At 47.2% G+C, this 19,690-nt stretch overlaps 1 protein-coding gene and 1 long non-coding RNA gene across 3 annotated transcripts in view; one reads left to right on the plus strand and one right to left on the minus strand.

Moving 5' to 3' along the window:
* Positions 1-19,690, plus strand: part of LOC146833446 (uncharacterized) — a 489,922-nt gene that overhangs the window by 255,791 nt on the left and 214,441 nt on the right. The gene's annotated exons all lie outside the window — the stretch shown is intronic.
* Positions 1-19,690, minus strand: part of TAB1 (TGF-beta activated kinase 1 (MAP3K7) binding protein 1) — a 110,329-nt gene that overhangs the window by 89,572 nt on the left and 1,067 nt on the right. For both annotated transcript variants that reach the window (XM_085601270.1, XM_085601269.1), the window contains exons 2-3: positions 15,288-15,424; positions 1,705-1,858 (exon numbers count right to left, since the gene is read on the minus strand). In XM_085601270.1, the coding sequence (XP_085457396.1) occupies positions 1,705-1,858; positions 15,288-15,424 (291 nt within the window). The remainder of the gene's footprint in view (positions 1-1,704; positions 1,859-15,287; positions 15,425-19,690) is intronic.

Genomic DNA, 19,690 nt, shown 5'->3' on the forward strand with positions numbered 1-19,690 from the left:
AGCACTCAACTGCACCCCTACCATGTGGATTCTGCCAAATCTCTCGGGTTTCTGTGGTCCGCGACCTGAATAGGACTGAACATATCAACGCGATGGCCAAAACTGCAGGATTCCATCTGAGCTACTTGAGAAAACTAAAACCCTTCCTTGGAACTGCTGTGCAAGCGTTAGTTAGCTCCAAAATCGAATATGGCTGCTCCACACTATCTGGCCTACCCACGACTTCGACGGCCCCCCCCTAAAAGCTTGCCTCAACGCAGCAGCTAGACTCGTATCCGGCTCAAGAAAATTTGACCATATCTCACCACACCTGAAGGCCTTGAACTGGCTTCCCCTTGAAGGCAGAATTCAACTCAAGCTGGCCTGCATCACTCACAAAGCCTTGTACACAAACTCCCCGGCATATCTCGCCCAGAAACTCACGATCCTCCAGAGACCATGTGCTCCAGCCACCCCGCTTCCGCAAGGTAAAAAAATACAATCGAGCATTCTCCGGTGCTGCACCAAGAATCTGGAACTCGCTTCCTTCCTCCATTAGAAGATTACCTTCTCTGGCGCTCTTCAAAAAAGAAGCTAAAACATTCTTAATGAGCAAATTCCCCCAATAACGCTCCCTTGGTGCACATACCGCCTTTTCTTGATTTATTTCTGCGCTTAATCCCCCTTTTTTGATTGACCTTCCATGTGTTACAACCCTCACTCCTTCTAATGCTCCCTGCACCATTTATTTTACATATCTCTTCTTTGTCCTATCGTAATCAAGTCGCTCGCTGATTTTGGAACTGTATTGAATCTTGTATATATATCCATGGCTTTGTCCCACTATTGACATTTCCCTAGCCCCCTTCCTTGTATTTTGCCTAGGCCACCCTGTACCTGGAACTGTACCATTTATTGTATACATCTCTTTCTTGTGTACTATTGTATTCAAGTCGCTCACTGATTTTGGAACTGTATTGAATCTTGTATATATATCCATGGCTTTGTACCACTATTGACATTTCCCTAACCACCATCTCTGTATTTTACCTGTGCCATCCTGTACGTAACGTATCTTTCCTTGTAAAGCGCTTGGATAACTAAACGGGTCATGTTCACGCTATATAAAACTTCAAATAAAAATAAAATGAGTGAGAGTGCATGTGTGGTGACTTACTGAGTGTCTAACCTCAGTCACTGATACACAAAGTTATAAGCCAGGCCTATTGACACTGCCAAAGCTTGTTAAAAGCGTAGGGGAGAAAAAACACAAGTTGTATTGCAAGAGCATCAAACCGTGAAATAAGGAGTAGCCTTTGCTGGAGGGAGACAATCTCATTATAGTGCTGTGAAACAACTTTCTAGCCTCCTAATAAAGAAAGGAGAAAATTTAAGTTATCAGGCTCACATAAGGATTAAGATCTTCCATGGTCCATTTATGCAACAAAAAAAGAGAAATTAGAAGGAATTAGTCTCATACCACATATGTTACTGTAATTAGTTCTTTAAGAACGAAAGCATGGATTATGTTTTAAGCCTCAAACTAGGGCACTCTAAGAATTCCTCATGTGCCTACGTAGGCTTAAGAAAACAAAACACAATAAAATTTCAGCACAAGTATTTTCCAGCTATCCATGCCTCTGTATGAGTAGCAAGGTCAACACTGCACCCTTCAGCCTCCACCTCAGTTATTCCTTCACACACCGGCAGCATTCACTGTCCTACCTGAAGCAACACTCGCCGCACATCCGCGTCACTGTAATCTGGGCTCAGCTGCCCAAGGACTAACTCTGCAGACAACCGCTGTCCCACAAAGTTTGTGACTCGAGTACCATTGTAGCCATTGAAGACACCATAGAGGAACACACGGTCGTCACTTCTGTTGAAGGAGAGAGACAAATGCAACACCAGTCAGCAACACTATTTAAGACACAGCAAAACGAGGCACTTAAGAAGGATGCAAGTTGAGGAAGGAGTGTGGGGTGGTGGTCAAGGATGGAAGGTGGGGTGGAAGTAGAAAGGAGAGGGTATTAATGAAGGAACACTCGTGGGGGCAAGTGTTGGGTGTTAGGAAAGGTGTATGTGTGTGGGATCGTAGGTAAGGAATGAGAGAAGAGGCTCTTGGGAGATGGGACGGGCAAGCTGGTATTTAGGGGAAATGAAATAGTGCGACTACCAAGGAGGTTTGAAAGGAAGGCTAGGCAAGGATAGTAGTCAGAGGTGTGGAGTGAAACAGTGTGCTGGTTGAGTTAGGTGGTGAAGGGGTTCCTACAAAGGAAGAAGGGCAAAGAGGGGCAGAGAGAGCAGGACCAAAATGAGCAGTGATGAAGCAAGATGAGGATGGAGATCCCATGTGCAGGGCATAAAACACTCTATTCCTCTCCAGGACAAGGAAGAATGGTGCATTGCTTAGCGAGGAAGGGTGGAGCAGAATGGATGGTTTCATCTCTTGCCCAAATATAGAGGGATAGGTTGTGGGGCCACAAGTGCTGAAGGAGCTGAAAAGCTTCCCTATGCTGTTACCACTGGGCAGGGAAAAATTATGTTACATCAGTACCAGTGGCTGGAGGCAAGAACGCTCTCTTATTTTTGTCTAGTGGCTCTTCACGTATACCATGTTGCGAGTTAACTTTGGTGCCATTACGAAGATTTATTATACCCACATTGGAGGGTATTTGGATTTGAAGCGGAAAAGTTATATAGATCTCCGCTTTCATTGCTGAAAAAACACAAACGTAGCGACTTATATAAACAAGTGCTTCTCATCAGCATTTTATAATATCACTCGGAGAGGAATATATTTTGTTGCTGTCCTGAAGAAGGTGGTTTTATCATATACAATCCACTGAAATGCATTGACGCCTTGATTTTGTTAAATTTGTGGAATTTAATACCACACTTGAAAAGAAATTGGTTTCTGCAATGTGGTGTTTTTATGAATCCCTACAAATTAACTTGATTCTATGACAAATGTGATTGTCTTATTTGTGGTCTCTACCTTTATCTATATTTGTATGGATTGTATGAGTATGTTTTTATATCGACATCTCATTTTAATAGACACATTGGAAAAAGAATAATATTGTCTATTAAAAAACCTGGAGACATAAATATTTCAGTATTCGGTGGAGTTCTCAGTTCTTTCAAGACTGGGTGAATGTATATGAAGAGATTGGATGTATGCAGGGTGATTTGAAAGACGAGACCTCAAAGGGAAATAGAACTTTTACTGTTTTTTAACTAACCCTTTGTGGCAGCCTATGTATGTGTGACTATGTGCAGTATTCATTTATTTAATTAATTGGTGGCTTGTCACAGATACCCAACTCTTAGTACCAAGAAGAGAGTAATCATAAATGCATCATTTCCCTGCTGCAACATGTTCTCTATCACAGTCTGACTTTCAGCCCCATGGTCTTTTTTCATCCCTTTTCATCTGCCTGAGCTGACGCTTAGTTCAAACTCTTCTTTCTTCAAAGTTGCCAATGCCTCTCCCGGCTAGCGGGGGGGGAGGCTCAGCCATCTCCCTGTGGTGGTAGAGTGTGACAGAACCACCGTAAACAAAACAGCTTCAACTCCTCCTACTAGGTTGCCCTTCAAAATGATACCTCAATCTTGTGGTCCATTAAGGCATATTAGTGAGGGCTACCGAGAGGGCATGGGCAAACCGTCCCCCGGGGGTAGCAGCCAGCAAACCACTCCTTTGCAACGGCATCCTATTTTCAACACTGGAATGGTACGCATGTATTGGAATCTGTGGGTTTAGGGGTAAGGAAGAGGTATGGAGAAGTGGCTAAGCCAGATGAACAGAAGTATATGCCTGGGTCATTTGGCCATTTTTTTGTAGCGTTCTGCCCGGGAGACCCAAGGTGTTAGGTGATGAATGGAGTGATTTATCTGGGATGGTGCAGTTGTCAGGATTCCTATGGGGAGAGGAGGGGTCTATGTTGCTAAAGCGTGCAACCAGTATGCACAATTGTAGGGGTGCTAGGGGAAGCCATTGTGTTAGTTGGGACTACCAAGGAGTTGCTGAGAGTTTAGGAACTAAGCATGTGTGGTCTTTCTAGACTCTATGATGTTACAGGAATTCACAAGGTTGTGTTAGCGACATGCAGGATGCTAGCAGGATGCGGATAAGGAAGGTAACCAAATATTAGATTATTATCCCAGGAATGCCGAGAAATAGCAGATATGTGCTGATGTTAAGTCGTGCTAGTTCTAGGGGAATTTTGGGAGGATATGGTGGGTCAGAGGTTTTCCAGAAAGGCTGAAATATAGGTGAATACCAGGGCAATGTATGAGCTTTAGGGGGCACCCCAGAATACTGTGATGTTAATAGGATGCCAGAGGATTCTGAAGTGGTAAGTGGATGCCAAAATGTTCAGATGCTGCCACTTTGATGTTATGGAAATCTCAGGGGTATGCCACTGGGTGGAGGACACCAAGGTATTATGGGGTGGCAGGGTGCTAGGGATATTTCAACAGGATACCAGAGTGTTATTGGAGGCAGAAGGGAAGCAAGAACTCTCAGGATGTTAAAAGGATGGTGCTTAGTTATACTATTGTAAAGGGGGTGTCTCACTGTTGTGATCTCAGTAAGATATTAATATGCTGGGTTTTTTGGAGGAATTATCAGATGTACCAGCACCTAACTGCTAGGAATAAAACTGGTAGTATCCCAGAAATATGACAGAATCATATGCCTAAGTTGTAGCAACCACCCCAGTTAATCCAGCAAGTATCTTGTCGTGACAATCCCACTCACCATATGAAATCAGCCATTTTGGACCTAAGACTTTAAGGAATAGGCCCCAAATAAAATCAATCAATCAATCAGGGTTTGTGAAGCGCAACTACTCACCCAGAATGGTCTCAAGGCGCTGGGGGAGGGGTGGGCGCGCAGCTCCTACGCCCTCGCGGCGAATCATCAGACGGCTACCATAGCCCATCAGGGTGCGTGCGGTGCCGGACGCTCATGGTGATTCACCCAAGAGCCAGGTCTTGAGGTCCTTCAGGAACTTGGAGAGAGTTGGTGTCTGGCGGAGGTGGAGAGGGAGGGTGTTCCAGGCTTTGGCATCGAGGAAGGAGCAACCTCCTGTTCTGGTATTCTTGCTGCATGGTATCGTGGCGATGGAGAGCTGTGCTGAGCAGAGGGATCTTTGGGGTGCGTGGAACGTGAGGCGGTGGTTCATGCAGGCGGGGCCGGTGTTTTGGAGGGCCTTGTGGGCGTGGGTGAGAAGCTTGAAGGTGATTCTCTTCTCAACGGGGAGCCAGTGTAGTGCCTGCAGGTGTTGGGTGATGTGGCAGTGGCATAGTAGGTTAAGGACTAGTCTGGCGGTGGCATTTTGGATGATCTGGAGTTTGCGGGTGAGGTTCTTGTTGATCCCGGCATTGCCGTAGTCCAGTCTGCTGCTGATGAGGGCGTGGGTGACGGTTTTCCTATCTTCTAAGGTGATCCAGTTGAAAGTTTTACGTAGGACCCGAAGGGTGTGAAAGCAAGAAGAGGGGGCGGCGTTGATCTGGCGGTCCATTTTGTCATGGAGTCCGGGATGATTCTGAGGTTATGTACGTGGTTCGTGGCTGGGTTCCGGAGGGCGGGAGGCCACCAGGTGTCGTTCCAGCCATCAGGGTGTGGGCCTATGATGAGTAGTTCGGTTTTGTCTGTATTTAGTTGTAAGCAGCTGTTCTTCATCCTCCTGGATGTTTTGAGATGCTGGGTTCATTGGATAGTGAGAGGGTGCGCTGTGTGTCGTCTGCGTAAGACACGACGTTGAGTCCATGTGTTCTGATGATGGAAACGAGAGGGGCCATGCAGACATTGAAAAGAGTGGGGCTGATGGAGGATCCTTGAGGGACTCCGCAGGTTGTTGGCGTGAGCTCTGGGATAAAGGGAGGTAGTCTGACCCGTTGCATACTGCAGGAGAGAAATAAGCGGATCTAGTTGAGGGCTTTGTCCCAGATTTCTGCATTGTGGAGTCTGCTGGCTAGCGTGCGGTGTGAGACTGTGTCGAAGGCCGCAGAGAGGTCCATGAGGATGAGGACCACAGTCTCTTCTCTGTCGAGGAGGGAGCGGATGTCGTCTGTCACGGCGAGGAGGGTGGTCTCTATGCTGTGGTTCTTCTTGAAGCATGATTGGGAGGAGTAGAGGATGTTGTTTTCGTCGATGAAGGAGGCGAGTTGGCTGTTGACAGCTTTTTCAATGACTTTCGCCGGGTAAGGAAGTAGGGAGATCGGTCTGAAGTTCTTGAGGTTGGTGCAGTCCGCTGAGGGTTTCTTTAGGAGAGGGTTGACCTCCACGTGTTTCCAGTCATCGGGGAATGAGGCGGTCTCGAAGGATCGGTTGATGATTCTTTGTAGCTCGGGGGCGATGATGTCTGCGGCTCCGTGGTACATGTGGTGGGGGCAGGGGTCTGTGGGGGCTCCGGAGTTGGTGGTGCTCATGGTCTTTAGGGTGTCTTCGATGCTGAGGGCGGTCCAGCTGTCCAGTGTCTGCTATGTGGAGCAGCGAGCGGAGGGTGTGGGTTCCTCATGGAGGATGTTGTTGAAGTGGTCATAGATGGTCTTGATTTTGTGGTGGAAGAAGGCGCCGAGTATGTCGCAGAGTTCCTGGGAGGGTGGGATGTTGGTGGACTCGCTGTTCGGTTGGACGAACTCTTTTATGATCCCGAAGAGTTCCTTGCTGCTGTGTGCGTGGGGGCGGAGATTCTGTCCTGAAGTGCAGTGGTGGCTGTTTTGTAGTTATCGAGGTTCGCTGGGGTTTTGGAGTTCCTCCATAGTTTCACGAGACGTCTGCAGGTTTGTCTGGATTCCCGGAGTTCGGTGGAAAACTGGCTGGCCTTCTTGGCGTGAGGGTTGGAAAATTTCTTGAGGGGGCGACGGTATTGGCGCAGTCGGTGATCCATTTGTGTAGGGTACGGGCAGCAGTGATGGGGTCTTCGTCTGAAGGGGTGGGAGCGGAGCCACTGAGGATGGAAGTGAGCTGCTTGCCGGAGATCTTGTTCTAGTTCCTGCGTTGGAGCTGGGGTGGGCGTCTGCGGGAAATATTTGCTCTGTAGGTGAAGGGGACGCAGCGGTGGTCCGTCCACGGGTGTTCAGAGGTGACGCTGAAGGAGATGGAGTTTCTTGCTGTGAAGATAGGGTGGAGGGTGTGTCCTGCTGAGTGCGTTGGTCCTGGTACGATCTGATTGAGTCCGATGAAGTGGAGGTTTTCCAGGAGGGAGATGGAGTTGTGGTCTTGGCGGCTGTCGTGATGGAAGTTGAGGTCACCCAGCAAAATGTAGTCGGTGGAGGTGATGGCATGTGGGGTGATTATGACGGTGATGGAGTCGGAGAAGGGTGCGCGGGGTATGGGAGGTTGGTAGATGAGGGTGCCATGTAAGGTGGTGGTCGGGTTGACTTGTATCTTGAAGTGTAGGTGTTCCGTGAGGTCTGTAGGCCCATCAGTGTAGGTGCTCAGGAGGAGGTTGGCCTTGCGGACGATGGCGATGCCGCCTCCAGGGCAGTCCTTCCGGGTGATTTTGTATCCTTCGGGATGTTGATCGCAATGTCAGGACCCTTGATGGTGGCGCTTGTCCAGGTTTCGGTGAGAAAAGCGACGTTGGAAGAGGTGCTGTCGAGGAACTCCCAGATTTCCGTGGCGTTTCTGTGGAGGTAGCGGTCGTTGAGGAGAATGCATTGTAGTGTTTGGGCTGTGGTGGGGGTGTTGGTGGTCGGCGGAAGTGGGTCCTGGGTTTTGACGATGTTGAAGGAGTAGCGGAAATTTCAGCAGGTGAAAGGACCATGGGTGTCGTGAAGTGAGGAGAGCTTGCAGTTGTTATTCTTGCAGTCGCTGAGTGTGTGGAGAGCCAATGAACTGTACCGCTGGTAGTTCGGAGGACCAGGGTTCTTGGCAGTCGCGGCCGGCATGACTCGGGGGTGGGGAGGCAGGGTTAATTTAATTGTAATTATTTAATTTTTTTACTTACCTTTGCATCCGGGCCCGGACTCCCGCGTCTCGTCTCCTGCTCTCTCTCTGCTCACAGGAAGCAGAAGCAGGCAGCCTCCCTCTCCTCCCCTAAGCCAATCACAATGCTGCAATGGCAGCGTTGTGATTGGCTAGGACACCGTCTGTACAGGCGTCTATGGGGAGGCCGTGTTCTCCATGCAGGCTACATGCAGCCTACATGGAGAAAACGGGAGAGTGCTCATAACTTGTTTGGTCGACCCTGGGGCTGACCCAACAGTCAGCGCCCATAACATTGGGCTATCCACTCCTCCCCGATCTGCCCACCAGCCCCCAATTAGGCATACACTTCTGCTTTCTCGCAGTGCGAGAATCAGAAACGTAAAATTGTAGTTATACCACTTTATATTTCTACTTCTCACATTGCGAGAAAGCAGTGGGGCGACGCTCCGACTCCCACAGGGAGGAGCCGCCCCTGGTTCCTGGCACTGTTCGTGGACAGGCGCAGATGGGCTTGCCTTTGGAGCGCCTATGGTGCACCGGCGGCGCAGCCGCACAGCGGCCTCCATTAAGTAAAGGTCGGGGGAGGGCAGGACAGCTAGGAGGCAGGAACAGGGAGAAACGCGGGAGAGGCCGCAGGGCCAACAGCAGCAGGAAGCGTCAGAAAGGGGAGGAGGATGTCAGTAAAATGACGAAGAACTGAAAATAAAATAAAAATAGAAGTAGAAAGAAAAAGAAAAAGAAAGAAAAACTAAGGCAAGCAGCTGGCAAGGACTAGGCGAGGGCAGTCTGGTCTAGTCCAGGGGCGAGAACCGCTTTCTGTGTCGGGCAGAGTGCAGAGGCAGAGCACTGCCTTAGCTACAGAGCTACGCGGTGGGAGAGCAGGAACCCAAGGGGTTTAGCTCAACTCAGCAAGCAGCGGCCTCCATTAAGTAGAGGGTGGGGTAGGACGGGACAGCTGGGAGGCGGGAATGGGGAGAAAGGCGGGAGGGTCCGCGAGTGCAGCAGCAGCGGGAAGCAGCAGAAGGGGGGTGAGGATGTCAGTAAGAAGACTAAGAACTGAACATATAATAAAAATAGAAGTAGAAAGAACAAGCATTGGCGTAGCCAATAGGTCTCGCTTTTGAGACCTTATAAGTATTTAGGTATGCAGCACAATATCCTTAGTGCACCAACTGTTGCATGGCTAAAAACTTATAAGGTCCCAAAGGCGAGACCTATTGGCTATGCCATGCTTGTTTTCTCTTCTTTATCTACCTAGAGGTGTGTCCTGGAGACATGTGGGGTGTCGAAAGCCTTTGTCACAGAGTATGGAATGCCAGATAGAGAACTTGATAATTTCAAGAATTTTTTTGCAGTTTTTCCCCCTCATGCTGTCGCTCTCCCTTTTGCTTGCTTCCATCGCCCTCGAAGGTGTCAGTTTTCTGGTGACATCACCCCTCCTCTCATGATGTCTAACTGATGTCACATGATGGTTTTTATTGGCTAGGGGGGCAGAGTTAGTGAATTAACATGTACCACATGCATTTCAAGGTTGTTACTTTGTAATAAACAAGTGACGTTGAATCAGAGTAGCTATTTAAACCTTGGAAGAGTGGTGAGGCGTGCCGTGCGCATCCAAGCATAGTACCGTCGGGCAGCTCGCACTTTACTAGTGCGGGACTTGGGGCTTTAAGCAGGACTATGTAAAGCATGCCTAAATATATTTTTATTTAAATGCATTGCGCTTGGGGGTCGCCTCATCAGCTGCCGAGCGTGATGTTTCTCAGAGGTGGGAGTCTCCGCAAGCCTTCTCCTTGGCGGGGGCGCCCAGCAGGAGAAATCCATGTGGGCTGTAGGGGGCTGTCCGCTAAAACATGACAGAATGGGGGGGATATTATGGTTCGGATCTGTAACTGTAGACTAAGATATGTATTGTGGTTCTGTTGCGTTAATGATGGCGTAATGTTTTAAATGGACATTTAAAACAATATAAATTTGTTTATAAAATAAAATGCCAATTACACTGCACCTATCGTAATATCTTTTAAAACATGTGTGCCTCTTTATTTTGTATATTTTTCTTCGGGTCTCTATTTTATTGCGAGATTGTTGTGAACTGTTTCCCCTTTGCAGTCAGGTACTTGTAGTTCTGCATTTAAAACGGAAAAGAAAAACTCGGATCCCTTGAGCCCCTTTGAAGAAGTTCTGTTGCTTGGTTCATTATGACGCGCGCAAGGATTTTCGGTGTCCTAGCCAAACGTGCATTTTGCAGTCTCCCCTTTCTGTGGCAGCAGGGGCAGGCCCGGCTCCAGGAATTTTTATTTGGGTGGGCCAAGGGTGCATTCGGGTGGGCCATTGCAGGCCCGATTTGTCGCTTATATGTCTAGCCCTCCTTTATCTCTTCTTAGTCTTACAAAGCCCAGTAAAATGCACTGTTTTCCAAATCTCTTTCTAAATCTTATCACTCTCAAAAAGTGTTTTTTTCCCATGTAATGTCCTTTTGATGGGAAGAGGAAGTTTCTGAGGTGGGAGTTTCAGGCAAGTGACACTACTCGGGCCCCCTCTTTGCGAGCCTTCAGGAAGGATCCCTCTTCATTAGTACCTCCACCTGACACGGACTCTGCAGCTCACTCCCTTCCAGGCCTGATTATCCACTTTTCTGCCACCCATCTCCAGTGCACCTTATCTCACAGCTGACCTTGGGCCCCAGCCCCATACCAGCCACCATCCGGCTCCACTTTCATTGTTCCCAGAAAAAAAACATTAGTAAAATCACCTTCTAACTTGAAACATTGATTATAGCAGTAAATGTAATTAGCATTTACTTTAAAGTATGTTCCACAGTTGCCCTAATGACCCAACTGTTAATTAAATAAACAAAAACAGAAAGGCCATGACAGGGCTGGCTTTAGTGCTGGTGCGAAAGTCTTTTTTGGCGCTCCACCAATGACTTCTTTCTCCGCAGATACCTTTACTACCACCCTCCAACAGTGCACTTCATCTCTCCGTAGCCCCCACCGCCCCATGACCTCCTCCTCGAATTCCCTCACTGCCATCCTTTGCCAGTGCCCCTCATCTCTCCATAGCACCTCCCCCAATTGTCGTCCTTCTCAAATTCTCTTACTGCCACTCTCCGCCAGTGTCCCTCATCTCTCCGTAGCCCCCCCATTGACCTCCTTTCCAGACTCCCTCACTACCACCCTCCACCAGCGCCCCTCATCTCTCCATAGCCCCCCCACCCATTGACCTCCTTCTGGGACTGCCTCACTCCCACCCTCTGCCAGTGCCCCTCATTTCTCCATAGCCCCCCCACCCATTGACCTCCTTCTGGGACTGCCTCACTCCCACCCTCTGCCAGTGCCCCTCATCTCTCCATAGCCCCTCCCCCTATTGTCCTCCTTCTCGAATTCACTCACTCCCACTCTCCACCGGTGCCCCTCATCTCTCCGTAGCCCCTCCCCCTCATTACTTCCTCCACGGATTCCCTCACTGCCACCCTCCGCCAGTGACCCTCATATCTCTGTAGCCCCCCCCCATGACCTCCTCCTCAGACTCCCTCACTGCTACCCCCTCCAGTGCCCCTCATCTCTCCTTAGCCCCTGATTGACACCTCCTCTGATTCCCTCATTGCCACCCTCCACTAGTGCCCCTCATCTCTCCATAGCCCCTCCCCCTCATGACCTCCTTCTCAGACTCCCTCACTACCACCCTCCTCCAGTGCCCCATAAGTCTCCAAAGCCCCTCCCCTCCCATTACCTCCTCCTTGGATTCCCTCACTCCCACTCTCCGCCAGTGCCCCTCATCTCTCCGTAGCTCCCGCCCCCCAATGAGGACCTCCTCGGATTCCCTCACTGCCACCCTCCACCAGTGCCCCTCATCTCTGCGTAGCCCCTCCCGCATATGCATTTTATTTGTTGTATAGCGATACTCATATCAGTGTAGGGTGTCACAGTACTTTAGATCACGCACACACTATACAGAGACAAACAATTATGCAAGTATGTAAATCAGTCTACAGGGAGTGTCACATAAGCCAATGAGGATTACAAGGTGTAGGAATCACATGTCATCCATGCTGGTGAGCAATGTATTTTAAGAGGGTTTGCTCTGGAGAAGCACAAACTCAGGATTTAAAGAGTACTCCAGTGGTTGTGGATTGGCTTTACTAATATCTGCCAAAACAAACTCCCTTTAGCAACATTAGAATAATGAAAGACCATGGAAGTTCTAACTATATCACAACACAAAAAAGCTAAGTTTGTATGCAGCTCTTTGATGACAGTTCAGAGGTCAATGTCCTATGTTAGGATTGAAATTTCTGAACTGCAAGTAACACAAGGATCTCTGTGACAAAGGCAGTAACCCACTGAGCTATTCACATAAAATACAGTTTATCTGCACTTAAAAACTACCAACAGACAAATGACTGCTCTCCAGCAGGATCATAAATCTCCAGTTATCTGAATTTTTTTTTATTGTTGTACCTCGGTGGCAGATTAATTACGAGGGCCAAGGCTCATGTTTGGGTGGGCCAGGCTCATCTTGGGGTGGGCCTGGCCCACCCGGCCCACCCTCTAGAACCGGGCCTGAGCAGGGGGCATATTTGCGTCTATTCCTCTTGCCAGGAGCTGCCATAGTGTGCTAGCAGGCCAGGCTTGGATCCTGGTTTTGCCTGGTGGTGGCTTCCATACATTCAGAATCCATGCCTCTCCAGTTGCTTTCGCCGGCTGCCCCTTAGCCCAGCCCCGGATGAAGCTGGCACACCCTTCATTGGCAAGAAGAGGAATGCTTCACGAAGTTTCCCAGCAGGGCAGTTCAGTAAATCTCAAAACTGGCAAGAAAAATGTCCCTTTGACTGCCCTCTGTGAAAAGGGCGCGGGGGGGGCAGGAGATGTTGCTGCTGGCACCCAGTGTGCATCTTAGTAGCAGAAGTATCCTCCACAGCAAGGCAGCAGCCTGATTTATGGTTGTATATTTGTTGGACTACTGTGAGTTTAATAGGACCCGGTAGAGGTGTATTGTTTCAGTTCAACATTGTGTAGATCTGGGTCTGGTAACTTTATCCTGACACATGTCTCTTATACAGATGGTTACAGATTAAGTGACCTGTAGATGAGACCAGCTGAGAACTCCGGTTCCAACATCTGCATGCCACATGTGGGGCCACTGGAATTATGTGTCAATGGAGAACTAAATTAGGTGGCAGAAAGGGACATTATGTGGTGTAATGTGCACTTTCTGTGGCAATATTATTTCAGTATTTTGACATTTAGCACTCATCCATGTGATATGGGCGAAAGTTTCACAATATAAGCACCAGCTTAACACCTGATTGATTATAGCATCCAGCAGCTCAAGGTGACTGATTAACCTTTGCACTGGTTCTGCCACTGCGCAGTGCCACTTCTGATCTGTTAAACTAGGCAATTCTCTTTTTTTATCTGCAGTTTGAGATTCAGAATTGCATAACTCCAAGTAGTTTATTTTATATGTCGGGTGTGATGGATTTTGCAGAGGTTTATTAAAGGGTGTGATGGATAACAACATTCAGCCTCTTGTTATAGCGTAGGTTCTACAGGCGCATGCAGCACAATTACTGATGTTTCATAAACCCAAAATCACACGGTATGTGTGTCATCTTAGCTTTTGTGTACAGTCCAGTCAGTGTTTAATTTGTGCCGGTGTTTGCCGGTTCTCAGCATCGCTGGTTTTGAATCCCCGACACCGATTCATGACAGTCTACCACATGGTGGTGTCCCCGTTCTGATTTTGAACAGAGCAAATCAGACAAGTGCTTAACAATTCTACATACTTCAAAAAAAGCACGTTCATTCCATCATTATAGCATAAGGGGATATGGAATAGACCAAAATGTCCCAATGTTTTTGAGTGGAATTGTAGTAGGTAACATTGACACTGGCATTCTGGCAGTGCAGGCTTGGACAGCGATATTGGCAGCCAGGTTGGCTTCCCAGAAATTACTTTGGTCCCTGGAACATATTTTATTAATTTAACTTGTTTTTCCAAATAAAGTACGGAGTCCAGTGCATGTCCTGTCCACTTCTGAGGCGAGCTAAAGCCGTATCTTAGAGCAAGAAAAACAGAAAAAGAAGGCACCTGGAGACAGTTGCATTTAGAGTGCTTCATAGAGCTGTTCTCCGCACCCATCGATTCACCCAAATGTCCATTCAAGCAGGTACATGGAGCCCCCAGAGGCTGCTGGGAATGGTCTTGCGAGGATGCTTGGCTTGTCTTTGATGGCCTGTTTTCTTTGATGTCTGCGGAATCCAGGGCAGCTTCCTGCGTGTATTGCTTCCATCCTCGCTGGCCTGGCAGGGTCTCCAAAGAGAGTCGGCCTTGCCAGGGGGGGCGTGGTGAAGCTGAGAGGCAGTTCCCCTCTCCTGCCCCCCGCTGCACTTTTTCCACTTTCATGTTAAACTTACTGTTTTCTGCAAGTGATTCGTATACTTGATTGATTCCAGTTTAATTATATTGATTCGGCACAAATAATGTTTTTTGGCATCGTTGGCAGGAGTAGCCAAGATCGGAGGGACACGCTCCTCCAGAGAACAAACATTGGCCGCGCGGCTGTGAAACTGACACGGCCACGCGATCAAGCGCGGCGGAGGAAAGACAGATGGCGGCTGCACGCAAGCTTTAGGCCACCAAAAGCATGTGGCAGCACTTTGAAAACCCACAGACTAAATGTCTCACAGAGCAGTGCGTGCGCTGGCTCAGCGAGACCTAAAAAGGAAGAAAATCTAAGGCGACTAAGGCAAGCAGCTGGCAGTCCGGTCTAGTCCAGGGGCGAGAACTGCGGTCTGTATCGGGCAGAGTACAGAGGCAGAGCACTGTCTGAGCTACGGAGCTGCAGGCTGGGAGAGCAGGAACCCAAGGGTCTGGTATTTTCTACATGTTAGATTTACCATTTCTCACTACTGAATGTTTACAGTGATTTCCCCTTAATGTACATCAGTTGCAGGCAAAGTTCTCCTGCCCTCTTGTTGTGATGTAGTCAGCTCACAGAAGGCCTGCCAAAGCCTTGCCATTTCATAAACTGACATCTCCACTTCTGAACTGTTCACAGATATTAATGCAAGGTCATAGAAAGGTCTAGTTGCAACCACTTGGTGCAGCTGCAACAAGAGCTCAAAAGCCAGTGTACATGGGCTACCCAAAGTTTTCAGTGCTCCTAACCTGGATGCAGACTACTTCTAGGAGGAGTCCAGGGATGTGAACAGAAACAGCAGCAAATGTAGTAAGACATGAGTGGAAGAAAGAAATAGGGTGCATGGGGCAAGACAATGCATTGCCCTCCCTGTTGTAGTACATAAAGACAACTGGTATTGTAACAGGTGTTATGCATGCCACAGTGCTAACTCACCTGAACTTGAGCCAATTATCCTCGAATGGGTGTTCCTCTTTGTCTTGGCCCTCACTAGTGTAGGAGCAGTTGGGGGCTGAGCCCACACCAGAGAGCTGGCAGGGCGGCAAATCATCTGTCCAGCTTGGTTGCTGTTCCTGCAGAAAACAAGAATCAGAAACGGAGAAGAAATCACTGAGGTACACAGGGAGAAAGGGGTTGCCTGAGGCGTCACGCGGGATGGTGGAGGGGGCAACATCATGCAAATGGTGAGAACAGAATTACAATAAAGCTATTTGCACGGTCTCTGTTGAGGGCTCTCATTACAAGATTCATCCGAGTCCCTCCTTCCCACAAAGCTCTAACTTCTAGAGCAGGGCATTCCAACCTTTTGTGTAATAAGAGCTACTTATGTTCAATCAAAAACGTTGTGAGCTGCTAATATTATTAGGGTTGTAATAGTGACCACATCAGACAAGATTACATCAGTGGCCACCATTAGGCCTTACTAGCTGTGATCACCTCAGTACATCAGGCATCGTTACCAGCAGCAATGTAAAAAAGGCTTTGTCAATTTGGAATGCCTCTATGTAGGTAATGCATGTCAGTCATAGCTGTAGTTCCCCTGGCATGAAAGTAATATTATTAGTAATATGTCTCCCCATATGATTTATCAGTCAAAAATCAGCTTTAAATATTTTTGGGGAATCCAGCCATCTTTTCTTCAAACATTAGCCTATGAGTTCTGAAAAGGGACACCTTTTTGTCTTATATACAGAATACTGGCATCTGTCCATCTGTCTATCCAACCAAGAAGAAACCTCCAATTTAGTATCAATAATAATCCCTTGCGGTGAGGGCTTCCAACTGATGTGCACAGGACAGGAGTATTGCTACATCAATTCAATGTTATTAATCCAATCAATCACGCTCAACCTTCTGTAGCCCACCGCTGCAGGACCACCTCCAATGAAAAATACCACAATGAAGGGCGCGCCGTATTCAGTAATTAGTATTTGCAAATGCAAATTTGTTCCCAACTGATTCAGGACAGCGGGATTTATCGGGCCGGCTGTGAGGAATGAGGTCGTCTTAGCTGAATGGGGCTTTAATTAAAGGGATTGGACTGCAAATAATTAGGATGCTTTTACAAGACCACTGTAATAGCTGTTTACAAGGAAATCATTGTTGAATTTGTATGCGGATATATGTAAGAACTGCTGATTGGGAATTTAGCAGGCACGGATGATCTAATGAAATACGGTGCTCATGACATTTTGGAAACCATTATTTTAGGCGAAAAATAAAAATCAGAACCTTTTGCGTGATAGGTAGAAGTTACACAGAAAGAACACTGAACTATAGCCCTGAAGACGTCCTACGTTGGACGAAACGCGTTGGCTGAATTTATTAGGAACTTCTGTTGATGAACTGCTACAAGCTTGTCAATCAATATTGATGAACTGTCATATTAGTTGTGGAAACACTATCCTAAAGTGACGTGCAATAAATTGTGGATCTGTGGATTCAAGGAAATCTGTCTTTTTGATGGAGTCAGTTGGGAACAAATTTGCATTTGCAAATACTGATTACTGAATACGGAGCTCCCTTCATTGTGGTATCTTCCAATTTAGCAGGCTGGAACACACAGAGGAGAGCTTCTTACAGGTATCTGGAAAGCTACCAGTAGCTCACAAGCTACCTTTTGGAGAAGCCTGCCCTAGAGGTATCTGTGGAGGGCCCAGCCACTGCGGTTCTTTGCAAAATCTCACTACAGCAATACAATGTGAAGAGGTTGCCAGCTCGTTTTCCTTCTCTCCAAATCTCCAGATCACCGAGATAGGACAGTAGTCCCTACTTATTTTTCTTCAGGGCCTCCGAGACGTCTAAAGTCCCTCTTTTCTTCAGCACATGGGCTCTCGTCTCCACCAGTTATGGTTTTTGAGACTCAAGTCCATACTTAGAGGGTAACAAAATGTTGTTGTGGTGTCTGCCATGCAATTCTTTTTTTTGCAACTCACTCTATGCCATTCAATCACATTATATATACACACAAATCCTTCAAGCCTAATACATAATCCCTTTTATTTCGCTTAACAGCGCAAGCAGTCTGGATGCAAAAGACCTACTGTAAACTAACATAGGGGTTAAAGCATGCCCATTGCCTATCATTGGTTGGCTTTATTGTCACCCTCATTTGCTTGCTTATTATTCTATGGCTTGCCTAGTCCATCTTGAGTTAATCCCTTATCTGGAGCATAGCCCCGTTATTTGTATTCTTCCACTGCTTACATTTAGGGAACTACTTTTTTTCTTTTGCTAAAGCACTCCATGAGAATGCATCTGTTTCCCACTAGTCTCCCTCATGTTTCTCTCCCCAACCCAGCGCTCCATGTTGCTCTGTCTTTACCTTGTGCTTCTCTCTCCTCGCACTGCTCTTTCGTCTATATGCTTTACTCCCCCTGCCCACTATGTTGCTGTCTCACCTGCATACTTCTATCCCTGCTCGAGTTGCTCTTTCCTTGGTGTCCTTGCCAACTCCTCTGTTGCTTATCTCCAACCCACTCCCCTATTGCCCCATACCTCCACCCTTCTTTTATAAATAATTTTTTGACAACCAGACAGCAAATGGTTGCAGACCCTCCACAAAAGCACTTTCCCATACATGCATCTTATTTTTAATTGACCAATCTAAGTGGTGCCCACCATCTTAGATCACACAATAAAAATGTAAGTAAATAGTGCTCATGTCATTTTATAGTAAATGGCGACAGGAATAAAACCCATAGACCAGGTTGAGATCTGGGTAAGTAAGAAAGAACTAACATCAATGTCTCAACCGGTGTCAATGAGGAAGGCAAATATATATGCATGTACAAAACATTACAAGAAGGAAAGAGAGACACTCGTGGTAAGTTTTTGAAAAGTGCTCATGGCAGCATGTATTTGAAATAACAATTTATACAGTACAGTTATATCATCACTGTGGGCATAAATTGCACAGGTAACCGAAAAGGACTTGGGGCTCTGCGCTTATCACAGTGCGTACCCTGTCCTCGGATTCATTCCGCTTCACGACTCCCTTGATTCAATTACGTAATTCAAATATAGACCGTCATACAGCACACAGTGGATCGGGGCTACGACCCTGTTTCCCGCCCAATAGAGTGCCGAACTAAGTGGTCATTAGGACCCCTAACTGGCAACCTGGTCCTGAAGAAATAGGATTGAAACTCCGTCGACCAATAAATCAGCGCAATTAACGGCGCATACTCAACTATGGTTCACATAAATGTGAAAACTATGACCAATCACTGTAAATAATTTTCCTTGAAGAATCATATATTCCTGTACATATATTTTATCAACCTTGTCACATTGCGCCTTTCGCTGCTCTCTCACTTGTCACTTGTGCCGTCACTTTTTTGTGTGTCACAAGCGCAATAGTGCACCAAGGGGCATATTATCAAGAACGGCGTTAAAATTATCGCCGCTTTAGCGGCAGGAAACTGCCGCTAAAGCGGCGATAATGGGCTTGATAATATACCCTTGAGAATTCCAATAGAAGCCCAGGTTCACACCAGAACTTGGGCTTCCATTGGAATTCTCAAGGGCATATTATCAAGCCCATTATCGCCGCTTTAGCAGCAGTTTCCTGCCGCTAAAGCGGCAATAATTTTAACACCTCTCTTGATAATATGCCTCCAAGTCTTTTGGGTTGCCTTTGCAATTTATGCCCACAGTATTGATATAACTGTTATGTATAAATTGTTATTTCAAATACATGATGCCATGAGCACTTTTCAAAAACTTACCACGAGTCTCCCTCTTTCCATCTTGTAATGTTTTATACATGCACATATTTTTGCCTTCCTCATCGACACCGGTTGAGACATTGTTGTTAGTTCTTGCATGTCATTTTATAGGCGCATGCACATGCTTCATCACACATGCCCATGTCTAAAGAATGATGTGTCCACCAGCATTGGCTGAACTATTGTGCCTTTTGGGGGGCGAGGGGTTGATACTGAGGTGTGGTGCAGTGGCTAGAGTGGCGGACTCTGGAGTGCGGGGCTCGCGGTTCGACCCCCGGCGACAGCGGCAGCTCAACATCATGCGGCTCTGGACAATAACTCACTTAATCTTCCCAACTGCCCCCAGCGCCTGGAGACCCTTATGGGCGTTTAGTTAACGCTTTACAAATACTGAATGTATTTATTTATATAGCACCGGAAAAATACATTGGCAAAGGCAAGACCTGCTGGCTTTGCCAACACTTATTTAAGTCCTATTTTTTCTGGTTCAGATCTAATCTGGAGGGCATAGAAACACTTTACAGTGACCAACGATGCGACCCGACCCTTTCATATTGCAGACAGACTGAGTTACAGCAATATTTTTTCGAGGTGCAGTCTTACGTGAAA

This window comes from Triturus cristatus, chromosome 4_2, assembly GCF_964204655.1.
Source record: "Triturus cristatus chromosome 4_2, aTriCri1.1, whole genome shotgun sequence".
NCBI lineage: Eukaryota > Metazoa > Chordata > Amphibia > Caudata > Salamandridae > Triturus > Triturus cristatus.